Source organism: Dendropsophus ebraccatus, chromosome 6 (genome assembly GCF_027789765.1).
Source record: "Dendropsophus ebraccatus isolate aDenEbr1 chromosome 6, aDenEbr1.pat, whole genome shotgun sequence".
NCBI classification, from domain to species: Eukaryota; Metazoa; Chordata; class Amphibia; order Anura; family Hylidae; genus Dendropsophus; species Dendropsophus ebraccatus.
In genome coordinates this window covers 33,205,981-33,233,427 of record NC_091459.1, presented here as the reverse complement: position 1 = coordinate 33,233,427, position 27,447 = coordinate 33,205,981, and the positions used below count along the sequence as shown (strand labels likewise).

The 27,447-nt window shown below is 41.5% G+C and overlaps 1 protein-coding gene across 4 annotated transcripts in view; it reads left to right on the top strand.

Moving 5' to 3' along the window:
- The window catches only part of ASCC3 (activating signal cointegrator 1 complex subunit 3), a 522,423-nt gene that overhangs the window by 473,770 nt on the left and 21,206 nt on the right, over positions 1–27,447 (top strand). For all 4 annotated transcript variants that reach the window (XM_069974770.1, XM_069974767.1, XM_069974768.1 and 1 more), the window contains one exon: positions 17,011–17,235. In XM_069974770.1, the coding sequence (XP_069830871.1) occupies positions 17,011–17,235 (225 nt within the window). The remainder of the gene's footprint in view (positions 1–17,010; positions 17,236–27,447) is intronic.

Here is a 27,447-nt window from a genome sequence, read left to right as displayed (position 1 = left end):
GTATTGCACTGTGTACACTCCCTTTAAAGATAGTAGGATGCCCTTTCAGAGCAGAATTGATGCAGATTTTGTCTCCAGTTTCCGCCATGTGAACAAGCCCTTAGAGTATATTTGTTTTATTGTACAGTATTCCAGGCACCAGCCTTTGCCCCTCATTTTTCTCTTCTATTTCCACTTATTCAGCTCCTTTGCCTATATTCAGGTATTATACAATGTAAGTGACTTTATTTATGAATGGAATCCCTCGGAGGCTGTCGGCTTGTTGGTAGCAACGTGTGACCTCTTATTACTCTATAGACAGTGGCAAAGGTCTCCGAGCTCTTGACCCTCGATCGCCAAGAATGCCATCCACAATGTTTGCCATAGTGATTTAAGTAAAAAAAAGGTGAATTGGTGAAACCTATGCCCTTCAGAATTTATAAGTGATCACTGACCTGTTTGACTGCCCCTGACCTGCATTTCACACTGGTTATCGAGTGTTGTTTTCACAAACCCCCGACATGTTCCTGTGGAAGTTGGAGTCATTTGTATACATTTTGCCTCCACATCATGTTGCCTTTGAACACAGTTAGTAAATACAGCATAGTACACAGCAGCATGAACAATGTGCTTGTGATGTAGTGACACATATTGACTAGGTTATGCCTGTATATGCCTCTATATGTAGATGAAAATAAGTCTCCACTTTCAGAGCAGCTCTGATGACATTCTCACTGAGAAGGTGTTCATGCTACTGTTATTTTAGTGATAGTGATTGTTTAACTCCCTTTCAAGTGTCCCCCATAGAGGTTAAATACAAGAGACTGGCGCTAGGCTCTGCTATGCAATGGAGAGGAGTAGTGCAGAATACAGTCCTGCTTCTACACTATCTCTTGTGTTTTAGCCTTCCATTCTAAAGGCCTTTAATCACTTTGTGTAATAGAAGACATGCACAATGTCGGCTGATTATTGTCTTTCAACAGGCCTAAACACCAATGATCAGCCTGCCAACGCTCTGCTGCCAACGCTCTGCTGCCAACGCTCTGTGGAAGAGGAGGGGTGGCAGCAGACTGTCGCTATCTTCTATGGACTGCCCGGACGATTTAACGATCGCTATTACACGTGCCGACAGCAAGTGGGGAAGGAGGAGCAAGCGAACGCTGACCTGACAGGTCGGCGCTCGCTTGCTCCTCTGAATTGCCCTGTGTAATAGGGACTTCACGCTGCATTCACATGTTCCGTAAAGTTGTCCGTGAACGCTGACAAATTTATAGCATATTGCTTTGTATTGGGCTTTTCACATGTTCAGTGTTTTCACGCGTATCCATTGCGTTCCGTTTAAAAATAGGACATCACCGATAGATGTGAAACTGCCTTATATGGTACAATGGGAGGCAGACCTACATTTTTCCCTATCCCCCCTCCAGTGGAGGACGAGCAGTGAATTTCTTAGCAAGGGTAGCTGGCAGGTTTCTCTGACAGAAACTGCTCTTAAAGTTCTCCATAGAGCTTACTACGTACCGGCCAGGCTTCATGCCATATACCCAGACGTCTCTCCGTTGTGTTTTAGGGGTTGTTTGGTAAATGGCACTATGCACCACATTTGGTGGTCATGTCCCATTGTGCAAGCGCTCTGGGGATCAGTGGTAGATGTAATCAGAACAACTATAGGACACACTTACCCTAAGACCCCTAAAGCTTGTCTTTTTGGAGTCCGCCCACCTAAGATGCCGAACCAGCTATTTAAGCTTTCACAATTCATTCTCCTGGCAGCACGTATCCATATAGCGTCCTGTTGGAAGCAATCCCATCTCCATTTAGAGAAAATAATAATAAGGGTGAACGAAATTATGCTCTCAGAAAAGATAGCAGCCATACGTGCTGATACGATTGCCCTCTATGAGAAGACCTGGACCCCTTGGTTTAATTCTCCATTTGTTGCGGATATTTCTTATTATGTATCTCTCTAAGTTTGCATAACTGGTCCCACTTTATGTCATTACTGTGATGCATATATTACCTCATGATATGTAACGGTACACTGGATCTATTTTTCTTGTTATTACCTTTTCTTTGTTTAGAGCTGGCCATGTAGGCCACTGAACGATATATCTGCTATCTTTTGTCCTTTAATAAAATTTATATGTTTGACACTAAAAATAGGACATCACCTAACTCGGGACAGAAGCACGTCACAGATTCCCCATAGAAATGAATGAGATCCGTATTTTTCACGGATGTACACAGATGTGATGTAATCAGTGTAGTTTAAAATGCTTTAAACAGATCTGGGAAAAACACGGATGCAAAACTGTGGGCTACATTCACAGACCATGAAAAACAGTGAACGTGTGAATGCAGCCTAAAGGGAGCACAGCAATAGGGAAGAGCGTAACTCGAACATGCTTAGGTCCGATCGTTCAGCCATAGGCTGTACCCATGTTTTCCAGGACTCCCTATTGTTGCATCCAACTTCTTAAGCCTTTGGTAATCAAATGCCAAATAATCGGGCTCAAGTTGCGCTCATCTCTTCACAGCAACAGTGGTAAACAAAGTATATTAATTATAAATATTATTCATCTGTAAAGTTACTAAAAACCAACATATTCTACACAGACACCACATTCCATTAAAGGGGCAGTCACATCTAAAACTTTATGAAATGCCTAGTCAGTGTTGGGGGGGGGGGGGGGGGGGGGTCACTGATCGGCCCTGGACACCTTTTTTTTTTTTTAATAGCAAATATACAGCTCTCTCCTTTAACGTCTGTGGGAATTATAACAACTCTTGAATTTTTTTTAAGGGTGCGTTCACACCTACCGCATCCGCAGCTTATTTTTCCGCGGAAATCCGCAGGTCTGGTAGTGCAGATTTCAACCTGCGAGAAATCCGCGTATGTGTGCGTTTTGCGGTTTTTCTGCAGCAAGTTTATCGCAACTGAAATGTCCGTTTAAAATGTCTCTCATTCTAAATGGACATTTCAGTTGCGATAAACTTGCTGCAGAAAAACCGCAAAACGCACACATATGCGGATTTCTCGCAGGTTGAAATCTGCACTACCAGACCTGCGGATTTCCGCGGAAAAATAAGCTGCGGATGCGGTAGGTGTGAACGCACCCTAACTCAGTTTTATTAGAAGATATTCCAATGAAGACAAAGTATAACATACAGTACATGTACGTTAAGGAGAAGAAATATCAACAAACATGTCAGCAAAAGTTCAGTAATAACTCATTACTCAAAACCATCAAAGGAAAACATAACAATTACATAAACATTAGTCTACTATTAGTCTAATACATGGGTCTCCAAACTACCGCCCTCCAGCAAAACTACATTTCCCATCGTGCCTGGACAACCAAATCCAAAGCTTTAGCTGTCCAGGCATGATGGGAGTTGTGGTTTCGCAACAGCTGGAGGGCCGCAGTGTGGAGACCCATGGTCTAATACATAACTGCAGACCAGGAAAGTACTCTGTCATGCGATGGGCAAGCGAGGTGTTTTAGCATATGGAAATTATCCAGAGTTGGGTATTTCTATTTTGGAAATCATTGTCAGAGGTGATTGACACCAGAGGTCCCATACCTTACTAAATTTGGAGGGGCACTTTCTATGTAGTATAAACTATGCGCTCATATGACACCACCTCTTTGGCGGGGCCTTTCTATCCACCATAGTGCTATTGCCTTCCTGGCAGGGAATAACATTTCCCTGAGGAAGATGATCATATGATGGGTCCACATCTCATAGTTAGTATGGCTGAAAGAAGACACATGTCCATCAAGTTCTACCAAGGAGGGGGTGGATGGAGGGAAGGGGCAGGGAGGATGATAATAATAGATTCTATACATATGTATTTATGCTATTTTGGTCTAAGAACTTGTCTAAACCTATTTTGAAGTCCTCTACTGTTTTTGCTGTGACCAGATCCAGGGGTAGACTGTTACATACAGTTGGGTCCATAGGAACCTGTATCGGACACGTGCCCATTTACATCTGTAGTACCTAAACACTGCCAAATTAAATTGACATTAACGTAATTCAGTTCTAGCAGGATGTGACTGGCGGACAGTGTTTATTTACAGGTAGACGACTTTATGGATTTGTTATGTGCATTGATACGTGTTATACCTGTTTTTGTCTTTGTTCTTTTTAATACAAATATTTCCATGTTTCGAAGGACATTCTCAGTTGTGTTATGTGTTGGTGAGATGACATGCCGTTATGCACACAGCTGGATATATGGAGATTCTCTGGTTAGGAACGCTATGTGGCAGCTAACGTATCACTTGCAGTCTGTTTAATTCGTTGTAGCCTGTTCTCTATAGGCAAGCTATGGATTTTTTTCTGTAGGTTTTACATTCTGCCATGGAAGGTATTTTATAGATTTGTAGATAATGCAGGAGCCAAATTACTTATATAGCAAAACTTGGTCATGGAACGAGCCATTGGTGATAACTGGTGTTGAGTCTACCCTACAATGTCATCCTTTTCTTGTGTCGTTTGTTACATGTTAGTGTGTATTGTTGATGTTTTTAGTTATTGATTAGTGGGAGCAAACACATCTTTCCGGTTTCCCATGTCATCTGAATTCTATACGTATAGGAAGCCTGCACGCAAGTCTAGGAGGACATGCATAATTTCTCCACCTAAAGCTATTGTTACAGGCTAAGAGATGTGTTGATATGTTTATGTAGGAGGTTTCTCGCCTCCATTGAATATTAATACATAACCAGCAACCTGAAGCCTTGCTTGCTGTGGAAACAGTGACTGCTTGCTATCCATGGTATATTTGTATTCCAACACATCACTCCTAATAAAACACATTTCTCATATATGCTAATAAAATAGTGGTGGGGGAAACTACATGTACTGTACCCGTACAACAGACCTGGCCAGCTGTCGGTCTGCTTCTCGATGGGACCTCCTGATCCGGACCTTGCATCCTCTATTTACATGTAGTTCTGTTCAGGATGTGATAATAATATTTTTGCCATAGGCTATACAATACTGGAGCTCCAAGGGATGATTATGTGAAAAATAAGCATCAAAGGTGTTTTCCAGGAATTAAAAAAAAATCTCTCTACCTAAAAAAATGTCCCCCACCACTCCGTGGGTTGCAGCTAAATTCTATGTATGAGTTTTTCCTGCAGTTTCTTTATCTTTAAAGGGGTTATCCAGCTCTACAAAAACATGGCCACTTTTCCCCCTATTGTTGTCTCCAGTTCAGATGTGGTTTGCAATTAAGCTCTATTTACTTCAATGGAACTGAGTTTTAAACCGCACCCAATCTGGAGACAAGAGAGGGGGAAAAGTGGCCATGTTTTTGTAGCGCTGGATAACTCCTTTAAAGAGGATGTACCACCCGGTACATCCTCTTTAACCTGAACCCACGGATCCGAAAAACGGACCGCGCCACCGGCTTCCCCGTGGCCGGCGCCGATTGATTCGTGGGTTCAGGTTAAAGAGGATGTACCTGGTGGTACATCCTCTTTAAGTGGCCAAGCTAGGCTAAAAAATATATGTTTCAATTTGTCACTGCTACCATCCCAATGGTGCCAGGTCCCCACTACTCACCACTTCCGGGTCTGCTCATCCAGTCACTGAGCCATGGGAGCCAAAGGTTTGAGTCCAGAGATATAGCTGCATGAATTTCCTATGTTCTCTTCATGTTTGAAGGTTTGCTAACTTGACTATGAAATTAGCCCAATGTAACAGGTGAGGATACATATATTCCATATGAAGCACTTGAGCAAATATATGATGAGAAATACATTTTTGATGAAATAAGAAATGTAGCCTTATGAAGGTAGTAGAGCGAGATGAAAAAATCTCGAGCACGCTGGGGTCTATCCAAACCCAATTGTGCAGAATTTGAGAATCGGTAACTGAAGAAGTTGGATGCAACCCTAGAAAGTTCTGGAAATCATGGATAGAGCTATAGGCAGCCTTAGAGCTGCATGCAACTTCTCCACCCACCGGTAATCAAATGCCGCACCATAGGGTTTGGACAAATCCAAAATGCTTGAGATTCGGTCATCTCTAGTAATAGAGACCTCTAAAATGTACACACATAAATAATGTTTTATTATGAATAACAGTTAAAACAAATGAAACATTTAGAAACAGCTGAATATGCGATATTATAAGTTACTTTACAGTACAGCAATCAGCATGTGAAGTATAATGTATGGTAAGTGCATAAACCTGATAACACAGCAGCAGTTTGTAGATATCAGGAAGTGAGAATCACAGAGCTGTGCAGAAGGACAGTGACAGAAACATTTCTATACAACAGTGTGAATGGCTGAGTGTAAGTGCAGGCACATTAAAGCAGCAGTGTGTATAGCTGAGTGTAAGTGCAGGCACATTATAGCAGGAATGAAGAGGATGGAAAATACAAGGGCTGACAGAGACTGCAGGGAGCATGAAGTAATGAGCAGGGTATATGGGGGAACATAAATGGAGCACTCTCTGTCCAGGGAAAGAGGGGTTACAGCTATGAGGAGATTACCTCCACAGCCTGAAGTGGATCTGCTATGATTTGGAAGGTGAGGGAGACTTCCTGGGTCAGAGTACAGTGCTGTAGACCCCGCTATGTAGACCATGCCCCTCCTCCACTCGCCCTCCCACCCAGTGCAGGTAGCTCTTGAACCAAAGCAATGCTCTTAAACCAAGTCATAATTTTGATAAACTGTGAGTGTGTGTGTGTGTGTGTGTATATATATATATATATATATATATATAAAAAAAAATTTACTTCATTGATATGTTGAATAATATGTGATGTAATATGTTACTGATAATGGGACACAAAAGTGAGACCATAAAAAAAACAAACATTTGGCATGGCTATATAGGTAAAGCTACTATGTCTTCTAGTAAGCCTATTTGTTCAACTAACTAACATGAACAGAGAACAGGGCCCTTTGTGAATCACAAAATCCACCATTGTAAGAAAATCCAAACTGCTTAGTGCCAACACCTTCCGTGCTACTGTTTTATTACCACTGAAGAAATGTAACAAAGTATGGTTAGTGTTATTTAAGGACCGCTAGCACCCAGCTGTTCACCATGTGGTCTGCTCCTGTGTGTGGGGGAGAAAGCTTTCCCAAAGCTCCTATTTGTTTTCCCCACATAAATCTGAGCTTGCGTAAACCCTGCGCACATGCCATGAAGCCATCTGCGAAAGTGCTGGCTCTCTTTTGATTTTCACTGAACTGAAATCTAAACTAAGGGGTTTTCTAGTGAGATTTTACCAAGTCACCCAACAATGCCCACTACTAAGGCTGTGCACTATGAGGCAGGGCTAGGAAGCATTAAAGGGGTTTTCCAGCTAAAATATTTTTCTTTCAAATCAACTGATATCAGAAAGTTATATAGATTTGTAATTTACTTCTATTTAAAAATCTAAAGTCTTTCAATAATTATCAGCTGCTGTATGTCCTGCAGGAAATGTTGTTTTCTTTTCAGCCTGACACAGCGCTCTCTGCTGACATCTCTGGCCAAGACAGGAACTGTCCAGAGCAGCAGCAAATCCCCATAGAAAACCTCTCCTGCACTGGACAGTTCCTGTCATGAACAGAGGTGGCAGCAGAGAGCACTGTGTCAGACTGAATAATAATACAGCACTTCCTGCAGGGCATACAGCAGCTGATAAGTACTGGAAGACTTGAGATTTTTAAATAGAAGTAAATAACAAATCTTTATAACTTTCTGACACCAGTTAATTTAAAAGAAAAATATTTTTGCTGGAGTACCTGAGGTTGTCTTGTTTGTCCTGTTTGACAACTCTGAGTGGGGCGTTATTGTTGTAGAATTTGTAGGGGTATTAAAAAGACAATTTGATGTTATAAAAAATCCCTGGAAATTGAATGGATTTAGCTTCAGATTTCACATGGGAGCACTGAGAATATGGAGTTGAAAAGTATAAATTATGAAATTTACAGAATCTGCTCATTTTGTGCCATTTTTTTAGGCGTTGAAAACTTTTTTTTTTCTTAGGCTATTGAACGCTGCAAAACCAGAACACTATTTGAAAGGAAATTTGTACTTTTTCTTTTTTTCCTTTAAAGCGGCTCTGTACCCACAATCTAACCCTTCCAAACCACTTGTACCTTCGGATAGCTGCTTTTAATCCAAGATCTGTCCTGGGGTCTGTTTGGCAGGTGATGCAGGTATTGTCCTAAAAAACAACTTTTAAACTGGCAGCCCCGTGCCCTATGGGAGTGGCCTAGATTGTGTATGTATTAGGCTGGCACAACCTCTCTGTCCCTCCTCCCTGCCCTCCTCATCATTAGGAGTGCTCCAGGCAGATTGCCTCCTATTCGTCAGCTGTGTCAGCACGGCACATGGGCTGGATCGTTAAGTCACCTGTGTAAATGTTCAGCATGGAGAAAATGTTTCAGTGGCATTCCTAATGATGAGGAGGGTGGGGAGGAGGGACAGAGGGGTGGTGCAAAGTTAGGGCACAGATATTCTGAGCCACGCCCATAGGGCATGGGGCTGTAAGTTTAAAAGTTGTTTTTTAGGACAATAACTGCATCACCTGCCGAACGGACCACAGGACAGATCTTCGATTAAAAGCAGCTATCCGAAGATACAAGTGGTTGGGGGGGGGGTCAGATTGTGGGTACAGAGTCACTTTAAGGTTTGTCTAGTGAGAACAGCTCCTCTACTAAATATACCCACCCATGGATAAAGATCATGGCATCACTAAAGTATATTTACAACTTTATTTCATCTAATGTAAAATGCTCTTCTGCCCCAGGAATAACCACCATAAAAATAATAATACAGATGTACTCAGATGTAATCACACATATATGTACTCTACCCCATTTTTTTAAAAATACATGTGGATGCAGTGATTATTACTATAGCAATCTCTGTATACAAACCATAGTTCAGTACATCATTGTACATAAATACCTAATACCCCATAGAGTAGTATCAAACCCACACATGGGTCTCAACTGTCTTTGCCTTCAAGGCAGTGCTTATAATCTGGGCACCATTTGGATTGGGGTTCCGGGGCAAGTGCCCAGTTTGCATACCCCCACCAACACGGGTCCTGCACTAAGATTTTCTAGGCAGGCAGTGTGAGGTTCAGGAGCTAATCACGGTAGTGACTTGCCTACTATATCACTGCCATCCATGTATTTTAGATGGGGCAGACAACCCTTTTGGAAATTTGGGGAATAGGGCAATTGCCCAGGTTGCATAACCCCACCAACACGGGTCTTGCACACAGATTTTATTGGCAGGCAGTGTGAGGTAGAGGAGGTAATCATGGTAGTGACTTGCCTACTATATCACTGCAATCCTTGTATTTTAGATAGGGCAGGCAACCCTTTTGGAGATGCTGTGTTAATGTCATCCAACAAAGAATTTAGCAATTTCATAGGAGACAACTCAAGAAGACAGCCTAGTAACAGTCTCTTATGGTGATAGTTACTCCTACTACATTTGAACCCTCAAAGCCCCAGGTCAGCATAGAGTAGTGGCAATTTGCTCCTCTTGGCCTTGCTCCTACTTCTACAGTGGACAGACTTGTTGATACTGCAGTCTCTATTCTTGGCCAGGATATTGCTTGCCCCTAACGCTCTCTATGACCCCAGCTTCATTATTAGTGTGGTGAGACAAGGCCAATAGGTGTCAGTATACAAGGCACACATATTATCCCCATTCATATTACCACTATGCTATTACAGGCCAAATCCAGTATACCACGACAAACATTACCAACAGTACCAGTATTGGTAGACTATATTGGTATAGTGACTGAAATATATCACCATACTGTTACTGAACAAAACCCGGTATATCTAGCCAACATTAAAAATAATACAAGGAACAAATACCACTGCCAGAGCATGACCGCATAGCATAACAATATAGTGCCTGAATGTTATTGCCATACTGTTACTGAACAAAACACCTTATATACAGAGCGCAGCAGAGTCTGTTGCCTCTGTACAAATAAATATTATTATTATCAGACCGATATTACCCCATTTATTGACCGTAAAGCAGCAGATATACATGCTCTGCAGATTGCATAAGTGATTACATACAATGACATACAGGCGGCATTTTATCTCACTGTATGTAGACGTTCCCTTTCCTTTTAGACCCAGACTGCTGGATCTTGTATCTGCAAAATCTGTTGGGGAAATATCTTACGCACGGAACACGGACATAGAATGCCTGTAACGGAGTGTTCAACGCATATGAATATGTGCTGCGTATACTGCGTATAGTGAGCGACGTATATTCATGCGGTTCTCCCATTCCCAGCATCTTATCCCACATGCTGATGCTGCCCAGGCAGGGACGCCCCAGTTACAGGGTCCACGCCCAAGTTCCATGAGGAACACAGGACATGTGAATGCACCCTTAGGCTCTGCACTTTTTCCAAAATCATTTTCACTTTATGCCCACCCTTAGTGTCCCAAATGATAATAGTGCCCGTCTAGGTAGGTAGGTGCCTCTTTTAGGTGTCTACCCTCAGTAAGTAGCCATCCTCCCCAGTAGGTATATTTCCCTTAGTAGGTAGATAGATGCCTCCTCAGTACACAGTTGCTCCCTTTCCAGATGCCCACCTGTAGGTAGTTGCCCTTGTAGCTAGCTGGTGCCCCAGTAGGTATATGCCCCCCTGAAGGTAGACAAAGCACCATTTAGGAAAAAAAATGTGCTCCTCCCCCATTGCTGATAACAGAGGCACATACAATAAGTAAAGTCATTGTGCATGTGTGTGAGCCAGTATTCTTTGGAGCACAGACTCAATGCAATCTGCTGTGTACAGTGCAAGGAATCTGTTGGCTTTCACTTGTAAGCGGTGCTAGCAAGTACCTAGGATTCCCAGGGCTACCAAACACCAGCAATCGGCCCCCTGAGCTGGATAGTTGATAGTACCCTAGGTGGGTGCCTACTCTGTCTACCCCTTGTCTCAGCCCTGGATGGACGATCAGCTATTGATGGCCTATCCATGGAAAACCCCTGTTACATCAGCACTGAGACCCTTAAAGCTTGGGGTCATACAATAAATTTCTGTTTATATCTTAGAATTTACATGAAAATTAGGTTCACATTTGTGTTCATAGTCTCCGCCTGGGGATCTGATGCCACTTACCAGCATTTTTTGACCACAGGAATAACACCTTATGCCATTCCAGAATCAGTCCTCATGTCACACCCCATAAAAAAGTACTTTGATATTCAAACATATGCCTTTCAATATAGATTCGGCACCGTTATTCTAGTCCATAATGAAGCCTTTTTACATTAATGTGAACGGTGCCTCAACATTGTTTTCCCACATCACCCACTGCTATACTGCAGTAACATAACTGTAAAGATATGTGTCCCACGGTATTGGAGTTACTGTAGGTAATATGCTAACAAAGATGTAAGATTGTTTTTCTTATACCTTATAATTCAACACTAGCATGCTACATAACCTGTTAGATAATATTGTATGTGTGCATCATGATGACCAACCTTACCCCTTATACAGACTATGAAATCCCCTATGTAAATAACATTATTACACTTCTATTTGTGGGGTCATGTGCATTTGATTGACCTACTGGCTATGTTCACACAACGTTTTTTTACAGTCCATTTAAAATAACGTCCATTGTTTCACAGTTTGGCTGCCTCTCAATGACGGCTGTTGGTACATTAGTCTAGTTTGGGGTTACCAATTGCTCTTTGGGTGTGTCATTAATTGAAAAGGCCATTGAATTTAATAGTAAAAACAGAGAAAGGATGGTGAAAAAAGGAAAACTGTGTGAACAACTAAAAAACAACATCCACTGTTTGCAATAGACGTCCGAAAATAATTGTCCTGATCATTATTTTGTCGTCCACGCAGACAGCGTCCGTCATTTTATACATTGTGTACATTGGACGTCCTTCATTCCATTTACTTCAATGCATTCACTGGTGCACCTGTTGCAGTCATCAGCGTATGGCTGAGACGGGAGCGCCAGTGCCCATGAGGTGCACCAGCCACTGCTGGGACGCACTACGCAGATTGTTTGGCCAAGAATTGCTGCACTATTCCATCTGTGTGCGGCACTACTACCCGAATTGTATCCTTCTCCCCTGACGATTCCTTATGGATGAAACGCTGCGTAGGGAGCTGCTTAAGGGTAAGCGCAGGGTCGAAACCTAGGGGTAGTACGGGGCGGAAGCCGTCCTTATTAGGGCCTCTACTCCGATGGTTCCCTGAGCGAGCAGGGGTAGTTTGGTGCACCACGGTAGGGCATATAAGGGTTATATGCTCCCTACACTGGCATGCATCCTACTCCCGTGACCCACTGCTGTTTACATTGTTTGTTATACATATTGATCTCCTCTGCTAAGCCATTGTACTGAGATCAAGGCAAACGTTGTTTATATTTGGCATATGGCTATTTTTTGTATATGTGTGCGGTGTAGGTGAGCACTTTATGCTGTTTTTTGATATCCTAGTATTTTAATGCATATTTATTAAAGCTATTTTTTATAGAGGGGCATTTTTCTGTGAATACTATTATTTGGTTGTCTTTTAGCCTTGATTGGCTGTTTCTCTATTGTGCTTAGTTGTGTGAGTGTAGCCTGTATCTGCATGCATTTCTTACACTTTTATCAGGAAATCATCCCCCCCACCCCATTTCATTTTTTTTTTCATAAGATGATATAAATATTTTTGGACATATGACGCAGCTTTATTTTTGACCTATTTATTTTGTGTCTAAAATCTAATTTCTAGTATTAAGGTAAAGATTTGAGTAGCCATTTTTACCTATATTCTATTTATATCCAAGCAGCAAATTGTGTCCAATTCTATTGGCGCTTTAAAGAAAGCGCACGGACAGAATGTGTTTAGATAAATTCATTCTTCTTTTTTTTTTTGTTGCTACTGTCGAGTCCATGGCATTTGCAGAACAGATTGCGGTTTGTAATGAAAAGGGAAACGAAAATGAAAAATATTGAGTGAACAGCAGGGCCCATTTGATGTGATTATGAAGAATGTTTCTTTATTCCGTCTTTTCTGCTGCAATCTGAAAACAGTAGCAGGGGGTTACAGGCAGACTTCATCGTATGATTGTCAATCACTGTCATTTAACATTTGCAGTGGGGAGACATCTTTATGCTGGGCCGCCTGGTCAAATCGCAAGGAACAGATTTGCAGTTAGTAGTCCATCCAGCCTCCACTAAACAAACAAGGACAGGGCAGTCGCACCAGCATTTCACATAAGAATATAATGGACTCTGCTGACCCTGCTGCCCTCCATTCATCTCCGCTCCAAGCTGAATCAAAGCTTCACTTGCTTTTCTCAATTTCCTTTAATTGCCGTGTGCATGAAGATAAGAAAATTAACAATTTGCACTTAAGGGTTTCAAACAGGAAATTAATCCAACAATTTAGTTCAGTGTGAAAATACTAACTCTGCCGAACAGGACTGCGCCTGTTGATGTGAACGAATGATTTGTGTAAAATGCGATTGTCTTTTTATGTTGTGCACTGGCTCCTGCATTGTGTCTGTCTATACATTTGTATTTATCTGAAAAAGCTTTTAGGAAAATGCTGCGTTCTTTACGAAATTTTTTTCTTTATTAAAAAAAATACTGTAAAAACTGTACTCATATAATCAAATCTAAAAACCCTACAGTACATACCTTTTTTATCGGAAGAAGGGGGGGGGGGTGATCAGCTATTGTTTTTTGTTTTCCAAAACACAGCTTGCTCCGGGTATGTCTCTCGTTCCCATACGCCTCTATACAAGACTTGAAAAACAGCTGAATTTTTTTTTTTTACACGTGTTTAAAAAAAAAACTTTTGCATTTAGGTAGTCATTCTGTGGGGAACACAAAATCAGCCATATGGTCATACAGCTCATTTAGCAAGCCTCCTGCTAGGTATTAATGCCCAGAGGATTATTTAACATAAAGTGTGAGAAAAACTGTGTCTATTACTGGCAGGAAGAAAAAAAAAGATGTGTTACCTCACGCACTACATTGTGGCACTGGTGGGGCATTACTTTACAATTCTTCGCGTCATACGTATTGCGGGACATTTTATACGCTGTTGTTTGGATCGTCAATTAATTGTTAATCACACAGACACTTAACAACGTTGTTGATGTCTCTATTGTTGGTTATTCAACAAGCGTTTAGGAGAATAATAAATGGCTATGAATTTGGAAAACCTGTTCCAGACTGTGGCCTTTCAATAGTGTAGCTATATGGCCCTCCAGGTAGCATCATCTTCTCTACAGCCAAAGATAATGTAGCCATCCCACTAAGCAACTACAGTTGGATTAAGAGTGCTTTGCAAGAAGAGCTCACAGTTTTTCAAAATTGTAACTTTGTTTAAGAGCATTGCTTTGGTTTAAGAGCTCCCTGTTCTGGGTGAGAGAGGAAGTGTATAGCACTCAGCTATACACACTGCTGCTATATTGTTCCTGCACTCACACTCAGCTATACACACAGCTGCTATAATGTGCCTGCACTAACACTCAGCTATACACACTGCTGCTATATTGTTCCTGCACTCACACTCAGCTATACACACAGCTGCTATAATGTGCCTGCACTAACACTCATCTATACACACTGCTGCTATAATGTGCCTGCACTCACACTCAGCTATACACACTTCTGCTCTAATATGCCTGCACTTACACTCAGCTATACACACTTCTGCTATAATGTGCCTGCATTTACACTCAGTCATTCACATTGCTGTATAGAAAAGTTTCTGTCACTGTCCTCCTGCACAGCTTGTGACTCTCACTTCCTGATTGGTCCATGCTGAACACACCCCCCTTCCAAATTGCTTTCTGCATTATGGGGATCTGCATCTCATTTTTTCATTCTTATGCACTTACTATACATTATACACCACAGGCTGATTGCTTTACTGTACAGTAATTTATAATATAATTTATTCAGCTGTTTCTGAATGTTTGTTTAATTTGTTTTACATTATTGCGTTATTTAGAATATAAAATTATTTTTTGGGGGGGACCAATTGTTTAGATTTTAATAATTTCTTATGGGAAAATTTGGTTTAAGAGTGATTTGGATTACAAGCACAGTCCTGGAATGAATTATGCTCGTAATCCAAGCACCACTGTACATGATTTTACAGCTTATTTTGATCCTATATAGCTACTTGTAGGGTTCTGGAACTTTAGGCTATGCTTTACATCACATAAAACCCTAGCAAAAATAAAAAGATAAAATAGCAGTCACCTAATATTATGGTATTGTTGGACGAGGTCTTTCTAGTGGTGGGAGTGTTTGAGTATTACATATTGTATAGTGTATTCACATTTAGCAGTCAATCTGAATTTAAAACTGCATCGGGAATTCCGTTTGCCATGGTTTTAAGATGTGGTTATTGACAGATTTACAGAGCAGGCGGGTGGGATTATCGGTGCAGATAGGGGTAAAGTAATGTCCTCGATGCACTAAACAGGCTAGTTGCATATTGATGAAACTGCATTTACCCGAATAACAGTGCAGCAGAAAGACGTAATAAAGGTGACACTACGATCACAGTAAAGTGCCCTATTATCTTATTCCTTAGGTTAAGGCCGTTACATAGACAGCCACTAATAATGATCGTGATTTTTCATAGCGGCCGTCTATATAACAAGACGTCCGTCTTCCCCCAATATGTTCCCTAAGTAGGAACATAGCCTAACATGCTCAAATCTGTTAGTAGACTCTGTTTAATAGATCATCATCAGCTCCCGGGTCACTGACATCCCACTCAGCCAATCAGCGGCTGTGGCGGGACAACTCACTGACTGGCTGAGCGGGATACCAGTGACCCGGAAGCGTAGGCAGGTAATGTATTAGCTGGTTAAAGCCTGGCAGCTGATGGGTTAATTAGGCGGGCCATGACAAGACAGAGTATCGCAGTGGATTTCGCTGTGATTCTGTACGTGTGAAACCAAGTTTATGCTGCTTTTTTGTTTCCATTTAATGTATACTTTTTCTACAGTTTAAAAAGAGTTTGTTATTGGATGGTAAAAATGGATGCTATGCCAAGTAGCAGAATTTGTTTTCTTTTGACTTACGGTATAAAAGAACAAAAGCAAAAAGAAACAGATTGCAATGGGGTTTTTTTTTGTGTTTGTCCAAATTAAGAGGGAAGTCCCAGAACTTAATAAACAATGTATACTTACCCGTCCCTGTGCTTCTGCAGCGCCACTCCTGGGTCACTCTGATGGCCGCCAGCTGACATTTTCGGTTGGAATCCAGGTACGTCACATACTCAGCTCTTCCAGCTGCAACGTCATGGATGTTGTCCTTGTTTCCCGTCCCAGTCACTGATTGGCTGAGCGGGCAGTTACTAAGCCAGGTACGTTACTGCAGTAGTTGGGAGTGGCACTACAGTGCACGAGGACGGGTAAGTATGCCTTATGTTTCCACACCCTTTTTTTACTTTTTTTAATGGAACTTCTACTTTTAACATACTGTAAAATAAACTTACTGGTGTTACATACAAAGCTTGTTGTTCTGATAAGTCAGAAAATAGATTCGCTTGCAATAGATTTAAATGCAATTATTTCATATATTGTGTTGATGCTGTATAATATAATCCCTCATTGCCTACAATGAGCACTGTCATAAAAATAAACCTTTTGACATGTCACATGGACAAATTGAGATTGTTTAGGGCCTCGCTGCTGAGACCCCTACTGATCAGGAGAATAAGCCAGTAGTGTATGGTGGCAAATTTCATTATCTGGCTCACAATTATCTCTGTGTAGGCAGCTCCATTATATGTCTGTGGGGCTGCCTAAACGGAGATGATTGACAGAGAGGAAGTGCAGCATGGTGACAAGAGCTGTCCCCCACTCATTCTCCTGATCATTGGGGTCTCAACAGTAAGACCTTCACAGATCAAAACATTTGTGACGTGTCAAAAGTTGTTGTTTTTCATGACAGTGAGAATTCTGTATATATTGTATAAACCACATGTTTAACTGATAGAAAGTTACAAACTTTTTTTTGTTTTTAAAGGATGCTGAAGAGTACACAGATCTCCCAGTCAGACACAATGAAGACCAAATGAACAGCGATTTAGCGAAACATCTTCCTATTGAAGTGAACCCACATTCTATGGACAGTGCACACACCAAAGCACATTTGCTGTTGCAAGCCCATTTCAGTAGGGCCGCATTACCTTGTCCTGACTATGGCACTGACACCAAAACAGTCCTGGATCAAGCCATAAGAGTGTGCCAGGTAAGCTTGTTTTTTCATCAGTTTGTCAGATCCACAGTGTATCCAGAAGGTCTTCAGACCTGTTCACTTTTTTTTAACATTTTGCTATGTTGTAAAAAAGCCAACCTAAAGCTTGCAAAAAAAGAAACTACCTAAACAACTCTCAGACTGTGGGAAACAAGATTCTCTGGTTTGATAAAACTGCAATTTAACCCTTTGGCCTCAATTCTGAGTGTTTTTACCTTTACCAGTAGGCTGCAATATAACAAAATGTGAAAAAGTGAAAGAGTCTGAAGACTTAAAAGAGAAGTCCTGTGAAATTTTTAAGAAAGTATTGTATTGTCCCCCAAAGGTTGTACAAATCACCAATATACACTTATTACGGGAAATGTACATGGTCCTTTTTTCCCTGCGCTTACTACTGCATCAAGGCTTCACTTCCTGGATAACATGGTGATGTCACGACCCGACTCCCAGAACTGTGCGGGCTGTGGCTGCTGGAGAAGATGATGGCAGGGGGACACTGAGGGGCACAGGGTACTGGAGGGACACTCAGCATCCCTCTGCCATCATCCTCTCCAGCAGCCACAGCCCGCACAGCTCTGGGAGTTGGGTCGTGACATCACCATGTTATCCTGGAAGTGAAGCCTTGATGCAGTAGTCAGCGCAGGAAAAAATGACTTTATAAGCATTTCCCATAATAAGTGTATATTGATAATTGGTATAACTTTAGGAGGGCAATACAATACTTTCATAAAAATTTTCACCAGACTTCTCCTTTAAGCCCCTATTACACGGGGCGATGCAGAGGAGCAAATGAGCGAGGTTAGCACTCGCTTGCTCCATGTTCGCCGCTCCCTGCCAACGCTATTACACGTGTCAGCGGCGAGCGAGCCGTGGGGCTGTCCAGGTGATCGCTAGATTGTCTGGGCAGCCCATAGAAGATAGCAGCGCTCTGCTGCAGCCGCTCCTATTCCACGGAGTGACGGCAGCAGATCGTTGCTATCTTAGTTGTTTATCTTTCAACATGTTGAAAGTCAAATGACAGACAACGATCAGCCGACATAGTTCATGTCGTCTGAACATTGTCTTCTATTACACGAGAGGATTATTGGTCGAGTACGTACGATAATTGTTTTGTGTAATAAATGTATTGTATATGTATATTGTATATGCACCTTTACTAAACTCATCTATTCTTCTGGGGACATGTACAGTGCTCAGCATAAATGAGTACACTCCAACAGATTTGTAAGGTAATATTTAGTTTCCTTTCAGAATCAACATTTTCATACTGCAAGATATTCTCACAAACGTGGGCAAAATAGATTTATAATTTCCTTACACAAAAAAGTAAACTTCCTAACAAATTTACTTAAGGCCATGTGGCAAAAATCAGCACACTCCATTGAAAGTTTTTGGAGCAAAGCTAAAGTTTAGAGTATAAAAATCTTATAAAAAAGAATTAACCACAGGTGAGTATTGATTATTCATTATATAGGTTTCCAGCAGACAGTTTACTATAAAAGGGTGTTACTTAAAGGGGTATTCGTGAGCGATCTGTCACCCTTATATTAGCCTCTCTCAGAAGTAGAGGCGAGATTGCTCAATCGGGGACCCAGAGATGACAGAGCGTAAAGGGAGAGCGTAAGAGCAAGAATACCCTGTCATGTTATCCCCATGGGCAGCAAAATGTCAAAAGTTAATTTTGGGCGGAAAATGCCAGTTCAAGCTGTCATCAATGGCACCACATGGAAGAGAAATGTCACAGTGTTTTTATGCAAGAATAGTGAAGTCTACAAGAAGATCAGCAAAGCTTTACTTATTAGTCAGAATTGTATATCAAAAGTAATACAACATGGAAATACCACCATTTTACAGAGGCAATCAGGCCTTCCATGGTGGTTATCACCTAAACAGGAGAGTCGTCTGATAAAAATAGTAATCAAAATTCACCATGCAAGTTTCCTTGCCGTTAGCTGAAGTAGAAAGCCTAAATGGGGTGAGCGTTTCCCATGACAATACAGGTACGCTGGAAAGGAATGGCATGGAGGGACGTGACCGAGCGGAGGGGCTATCATTACACTAGGGGCGCCGGGCCAACCTCCAGTGCTTAGAGAGGGCAGATGCCCATGAAGAAAACTGCACTGATTGCAGGAACCAGCGTCTTGAAAAATTGATCACACCGCCAGGGTCTGTGTGTCGGCACGACAATGTATTGTAGGGGGGGGATTCACTTCTGGAGCTGGTACATTCACTTTAAATCTTGCAAGTGAGGTGGGATTGTTTTTCCAGCACACTCAAAAAATGCCTAATTTGAACAGAAAACTGGAGAATGTAGAAATCAAGTCAATATCTAGAACTTTTTGTCATGTCCCTCAAACCTTTCCTGAACTATGTTTTCAGGGTATGTTGTCCTTCTATCAGTTGTTCTTCTATCAGAGGAAGTGCACTTGTCCTGCAACATTGTTTAATGGGTGTTACATGTCACAGTAACATCCATGTGATGCCAGGACCAAAGGTTTTGCAGCAGGACAGTTCATCCTAGTCCCATCTCTTCCCCAGCTACCTCTTTTTTATAGGTACTAACTACTACATACCGGAAACACAAGATTTGAAGATACTTTAACTTAGTCATTTCGCCACAGAGACCTTTACACCCATTTTCCTTACTTTAAAACATCAACTTTTCAATTTCGTACAATTTCATTAATTTGGAGGTTCCTTCAAGCACCATCTAAGTCTGCAGTAATTGAATAGGTTATCAGGTGAGGGAAAAGTTTTTATATATTGTTACAAGTATATAGAAAATAAAAAAGCTCTGCTTACCTCTCCCTGCTCCCCTGCTGACTGATCCGCCTCCACTTCCTAGTCAGACTCAGCGGTGACAGCCTGCTCAGCCAATTAGTGACTGCGAGGGTACAGCACAGCAGGAAGTTAACTTTTCCCTTGCCGGATAACCCCTTTAAGCTAAATATGTAAACCTTCAGAAGTCAGATCATGCCTAGCTGTACGCTTTATGAGGTTACACAGCAGTATATACACACACATTTGTGCAAATATTCAAGGCAAAATGGACATGAAGCCTTCTCTTGCACCAGGTGGATTTACATTTTGATTTTGATTTGAAAATAAAAATAATTATACCGCAGTTTGCAGCATTGAGTGGTTTACATTGGAATATTGTGGTGCAACATACTAGCCAACTATGAAGCACAGGTGTGCTGGACTCGTGTTTCCCCTAAGAACATCACATGTTTTCTCAGTAGGGGGTCTTTTCTAGATTTAATTTGTGCACGCCGAAGATAATTGTAAACCTCCCTAAGTTGACATTGTTGTCATGGTGACGGTATCATTGTGTATGAATGATGAATGAAGGAAATATTGTTAGCCACATGCAAATCCAGGTGTTCCTCTAGGTTATAATAACAAGGATAATTGATAGATGGGATTTGTAAAATCTCACCCACACACCTACTACTGTAACCTGATTCCGATATTACCTGCACAAAACCTTAGGAATGGCTGATTAAAAAGCAAAAATGGTTCCCTCCAGTGAATGACAAGGAAGGATTCACACGGTGACCATGTGGGCAATGCTCCCTGCTTCTTAGCTGGATTGCAGTTCATACAATGGGAATAGAAGTCTTTATTCAGTGTACTGTATGCCGCCATTGTTTTTTTATAAATCTATCTTTAAAGACTTCTAATACCTGTTCTTAGATTCCAGGTGCTCCAGATCCTTAGGGTATGTTCACACTGAGTAATATAGGCAGAATTCAGCGGTAGAGCTTTTCACCATGGAATCGCGTCTGCCTCAGTGTCACTATGGGATGGCTCACACCCCTCCGCTACCTCCGCTCTCCGCTCAAAGAATTGACAGATTTTGACCGATTGTGGAATTGACTGAACTATAACAATAAAAAATGATTGATCCTGCATGGTGAATATTGTAAACAAAAAACTATGCTAAACCCTAGAATTGCATTTTTTGGTGACATATATTTTAGATAAAATTAAATATGTGATCAAAAAGTTCCATCTATACCGATCGGGTCGTGCCATGACACAACTATAAATGGCGCAGCTCCCGGTGGCTATCAGTAGCTGGGGAGCACCGTTATTAGCCAAAATTGGCTGTTCTGCAGGGTGACTAAGTCAAAACTGACACCTGCATTTACATGTTGTCAGTAGGTTTATGTTGTCCTATATAATGGTAGCATAAACTAGAGACCGAAAAGCCGAACGGAATGATGTATCACTTACATTGTTCTGTGCTGCTAATTCAGAAATATCCTCCTGAATAACATAGGCAATAAGTAGTCCTCTCCATTATGTGCATGAGCTCAGTAGTCCTCATTATTCATGAGAAGAAAACTTCGACCACCAGCTGCTGATCTGCAGTTATCTATCTATTCTGTGTATAGGCAGTCAACTGTCAATCAGGAGCTGCGGGGGGAGGGGTGAGGCAAGAATCCTATTCTCCTGCATATTAGGAGAACGGCTGAATAGAATGATGTAAGTAATACACTGATCTGTCCAGCATTTATATCACTAGTTTATGCTTCCCTCATTTAAGGCGGAATAAACCTAGTGACAGATCCCCTTTAAAAGCCCCTAAGGACGCACTTGATTTTCTTTTTGCATTTTTTATTTTTTCCTCCTTGCTTTCTAGAAGCCAGGAAAAGAACCGATTGTACTTTGTGGTGACACTTTGCATTTTACCACAAAATGTACAGTGAAACAGGAAAAAAAATATTTGTGAGGGGAAATTTATTTCTGGAGGCTTTTGCTTTTATGCAGTGCATTTTATGGTAAAACATGACATACTAGCTGTATCAGTACCATCACAATGATACCCAATTTATATTAGTTTTTTTTATTTATTTTACTTCTAAAAATTAATTTAATTAAAATTATTCCAATCTGACCCATTATTTTTTTTCCAGCTATGGGGATGTATGAGGATTAATTATTTTTTGTGCTGGGATCTGTTGTTTTTGTCCGTAGCACATGTTAAAATGTGACTTTTAGATAGGGAGCTGCAGCCCCCCTATATTTAACTCACCTGAACAGCCAGTGTGGCTGGCTGAGTTGCAGCGCCCCCTCTCCTCCCTTCTTTGCACTTGCACGGTTGATGTGGAAGCGTTCCATACTCTAGTGAGTTCGGTAAATGAAGCCCTAATGACTTAGAATAGGCTCATGCATAAAACTCATCGGGGCACAGGATGTTTTCACAACAACCTGAACTTCCAGCGTCCGCTTCATCGGCATGCAGAAGGTTCAACCTTAGCACTGTGACAGATATGCTTCAAGGTGCACTAAAATTTACTTGGATGTCCTCCGACCTCTGTGCTAATTTCCAGCCAAATAATTTTCAGCCAAATACTTTTAATTTTTCTTTTTTTTTTTCTCACTCTTCCTTCATATTGGTTCTGACTAGCAATTTTATTCCCCGAAACTAACAGTAATGGTACATTTACACGCAACGATAATTCACCCAATCGAACGATTAACGATTTCGAAGTAACAATGTGTTTTTTATAACGATCAGTGTTTAGACGGAACGATATATCGTTATGAAAATTCGTTATTGTGATAGTTTTAAGATCGCTTAAGCCTATCTCACACATAGGGTAAATCGGTGAAAGACTGTTTACACAAAGCGATCTGCAAATTTTTAGCAAACGACCAACAACGATTTGAGAACATGTTGAGAGATCAAAATGAACGATTTCTCGCTCGTCGCTTGATTGTTTATTGTGTTTACACAAGCCGATTATCGCTCAAATGCGATTATCGCGAAAATTCGAAAAATAATTGTTCCGTGTAAACGCAGCATAAGCTGTATCAACCAAATGCCAATGGTATCATTAGTTGTTGAGAAGCCGAAAAGTGTAAAAATAGTATTTTCAGGTTTTATATAGTCATGTATCTGAAATGGACCTATACAAGTAAATAGTACACTTATCACACTCTGTCAGAAAAATGTCACCATTATAACGTTTTGGGGGTGGTTATGCCTTTTTTTTAGTCTGATATTTAAGTGATATTCCAACTAATACATAGTCCTAAACTAATCATTCTGTTTTTTATTTTTTTTTAAATAAACTGTACATATAAAAGAGATAATAGATTATGTTAGGTTAGATAGTTGCAAGTGGGACAGTATAGGGCTATGTTCACACAACGTCAGAAATGGAGAAAAGGCGGCCGATTTTGAAATTTAAAATAATGTCCGTTTTTGCAGCGATTTAACTGACTGCAATGGCAATGCATTGAAGCCAATTGAAAGACGGACGTCTAATGCACACAATGTATTGACTATTGGACGTTTTTACCGCCGATGTCAAAATAATGAACATGATCATTTATGGACGTCTTTTGCAAGCAGCGGACGTTTTTTATTAGTTTTTCACACACAGTTTTTCTTTTGTCACCGTTCTTTCTCCATTTTTACTATTAAATTCAATGGACTTTTCAATTAAGCCGCATCCAAAGTCCAGTTAGTAATTCCAAACTAAAATAATATACAAACACCAGTCATTGCACTAAGGGGAGGCCAGGCTGCTAAATGACGTCCATTATTTTAGAATCAAAATTACGTCCGTCATTTTAAACTGAGCTGAAAAAATGTTCGAACATAGCCTAATATTGCCTTCTCCTCCCGTCCAGGTTTTGCATTTTGCATTTACAGCAATTAAAGTTTTGATACCCAAAGCAGAGTTAACCTTTCTGATATTTCCACATATTGAGTATTAATCAGGAAATTCACCTACTCCCACGGAAAGTAACCCATTGCTTTTGGGCAGGAGAACAAACTACCCACCTCATTCATATACTTTGGATTTTCCCCCCCAAAAAAAGAAAAAAAAAGTCTGTCCCATGACAAAGGCACACGTGTAGAGGGACAAGCTATGGAAATAGTTGTTAAACATATATAATTTATCTGAGCTTTTCATTTAATACCTGCTTGAAGCAATTTGCTTATTAGTTACGGTTGGTGAACAGAGGTTACATTTTTGTGAAGTTAAGGCTATAGTAAATCTCTTCTCTCACCCCCCACTGACCGATGGGTGAACCCAGAGTAACAGAGAGAAGTAAGCAGCTTGCAGTCTACTATAATGTCAGTTTCTGCTTGGGATGAAGGAGCATTACTTTGTTTGACTGGCTACACCACCACCACCAATGTTGCCCCATCTGATACTTCTCTTTGTAAAACGTCCATAAATTGTGTGTACTTTAAAGCCTTTTGACTGTTCTATCAACTGAATTAAGATGCACGTCCAAGTAGATGGAGACATGAAAGCAGCAAGTCATTGCCACCCACCTTTTTGTTGTATGGGAGTGGATAACATGATTAGTGCTTAACCCATTTGGTGTGATCATTTCACTTAAGCGTTAGCTGGGAAATGTTAATCACAACTTTAATTCATCCCGCATTAGCATTTTGATTAACTCGGCACTAGCTGCCATACTTGAAGCTCTTCGAGCCCCACATAGCGCCGGGAAATGACTTTTTCATTAATTAAGTTTGTTAGACAGCAGCTGATCTTAGGAACAACTGTTGCACGGGAAATTATTATAGAAACACATATTGTGTTATACAGCGGGAAATGTAGATTTTTTCCTCCTAGAGAACATTCTCAACAGATGTTAGAAATTGGTTACATTGTGATTTATAGGCAAAGTGTCATTGTACTAAGGTAAATCTGTTCACCTTTCTGTTGTTTAGTTCTGTCTATACTGTGTTTTCTCGAGAAGCGTAGCTCCCAGACTCCACTGCACAATCTCTAAGGAACCTTTACGTAGGGCTGATGGTCCGGTTAGGATTTTCCTTCCAACGTAGTCATCACATATGTGTGATCTAGGTTTTTTTTTTTTCCTTTCTTGCATGGTCTAGATAAATTCTAGAGTATATCTGATTTCATAATTTCTAATGGGAGCAGCTTTGGAATAGGATGCATCGTTTGTGATGTGCATGCAATGTTGTTACTCTATCCGCCTGTGGATGCCGGACTGGTGCACAAAATGGACAAAAAATGGCATAGGTTGCTTCCTGTCTTGGCATAAAACTATTGGTTGGATTGGGGGGATTTACGAAGACTGGCGTACAAGTATGCCGGTCTTGTGTTATGCCCCGCCCCCTTTTCCCCGTCAGGGTTCACTAAAAGGCGCACGCCTCCTAGTGAATCCGGCCGGGCGCCTGAACCTGCCCCAGTGTATGAAATATGCACCTGCTACCAGCAGGTGTAGATTTTGATCATGTTTTATGGCTCCTCCCCACCTAATCACGCCCCCCCAAGCTCCGCCAGCCCACCCATCGGGCAAGCGGGGCATACAGAAGGCGTTCTCCAGGGAGAAGGGGTGAATCTGCACCTTCTCCCGGGCGTACCTTTCATAAATCTCCCCCAAGATATGTAAATCCTGCGTAATTCCCCCCCTTGTTGGCTATGTATCAGAGGGCATTTGGGCCCCCTTGGGTGGGACTGCTACCTCCTATAGCTACGCCCTTGCTTTCCTCATTGCTTTAACTCATTTTATACTGTGATTAGCTCAGTGATGTTTTTGTCAGCTGCCCAGTCTATTAAGAGAGTAATATGTACCATGCAATTTACCAGGGCTTTTGAAATGCCTGCTATCAGATCCCCTGGTGGCTTCCTTTACACTAGACAAGTAGGAGGATAACACTGTGGAGGAGTGGTATAAACAATTACTGTGCCGTACTAGCGTTTTGGGTTTACATAAAGTCAGGTACAACTTCAAAACGTACGTACGTAGTCTGTGTGTTTTTGATGTGCTCGCTTGGGTTTTCCCTTGGGTGCTCTAATGTGAATGAATGTGAGCTCCACTAGGGACAGCAACCAGGATAGGTCATTGCAATCCCTGTAGAGCACTACACAATATATTGGTGCTGTCTAAGAAAACATAGGAGTTGTTACTGTTACTTTCTTTCCATAGTGCTGTGCACATAGTTAACTATGGACGTATCCATTAATGTTGTCCTGGTGTAAAGCGGATGACCTTGGTGTTCCATTGTACAGAGGATTGTTTTTTTGTTGTTGTTGTAGTATTTATTTTATTTCTTTCAGATTTAAATTCTAATAATAATAATAAATAAAAAAATTATATATATATATATATATATATATATATATATATATATATATAAAATAAAGTTCTGTAGCACTCCTCAAATAAAAAACAAGTCAGTTCAAGCAGTCAGCACAGTGGACCAATAGTGCCAAGTAGATATAAAAAGAGAAAACCGCAGCACTCCAGATACGCTCAAAAGAATATGCTGTTTATTTCACCCAAGTTTTTGGGTGAAATAAACCCCATATTCTTTTGAGTGTATCAGAGTGCTGCGGAGATATATATATATATATATATATATATATATATATATATAGTAAAATGAAGCAGGTAGACGGCACTCCAATAAAGTAAATAAGTGCAGGTTTATTCACCCGTATACGTACAGCGACATTTCGACTCACCAGTTGAGTCTTTCTCAAGCAAGTACAAAGTGTCATACATGTGGTATTTATACAAAAGGTAACACCCAGAGGCAGGGCCGCTTTAACCAGAGGGCACATGGTGCACGTGCACCGGGCCCACTGGTTAAAGGGGCCCCCCCGAGAAGGCCGGCCGTTGCTATGTGCGACCAGTGCGGTCACACAGGGCTCCGGCCACCAGCCTGTCAGGGGGGAGCGCCATGGATGGGTAATCTACTTACCCCTCCATGGCGCCCCCTGCAGGGCCCCCCCGTCCGCCGCTGCCCCCGCCCGCCTGCTGCCGCTGCGGCGTTTCAGCGGCAGCGATACTGACAGAGAAAGAGCCATTGGCTCCCTCCCTGTCAGTCACTCTTGTGGCCGCACTTCCTGCGGTCACAAGAGGCCGCACTCTCCCTCTAGCGCCCAACGTCACTGGAGCGTCGGCGCGAGGGTAAGGGGAGTGCAGCCTCTTGTGACCGCAGGAAGTGCGGCCACAAGAAGGAAGAGAAGAGGAACGCGTGGACCCAGGTGAGTAAGTGTTTGTTTTTTTCAATGTTATATGGGAGGGGGAGCTATATACTATGGGGGAGCACAGGGGAGCTATATACTATGGGGGAGCACAGGGGGCTATATACTATGGGGGAGCACAGGGGAGCTATATACTATGGGGGAGCACAGGGGAGCTATATACTATGGGGGAGCACAGGGGGCTATATACTATGGGGAAGCACAGGGG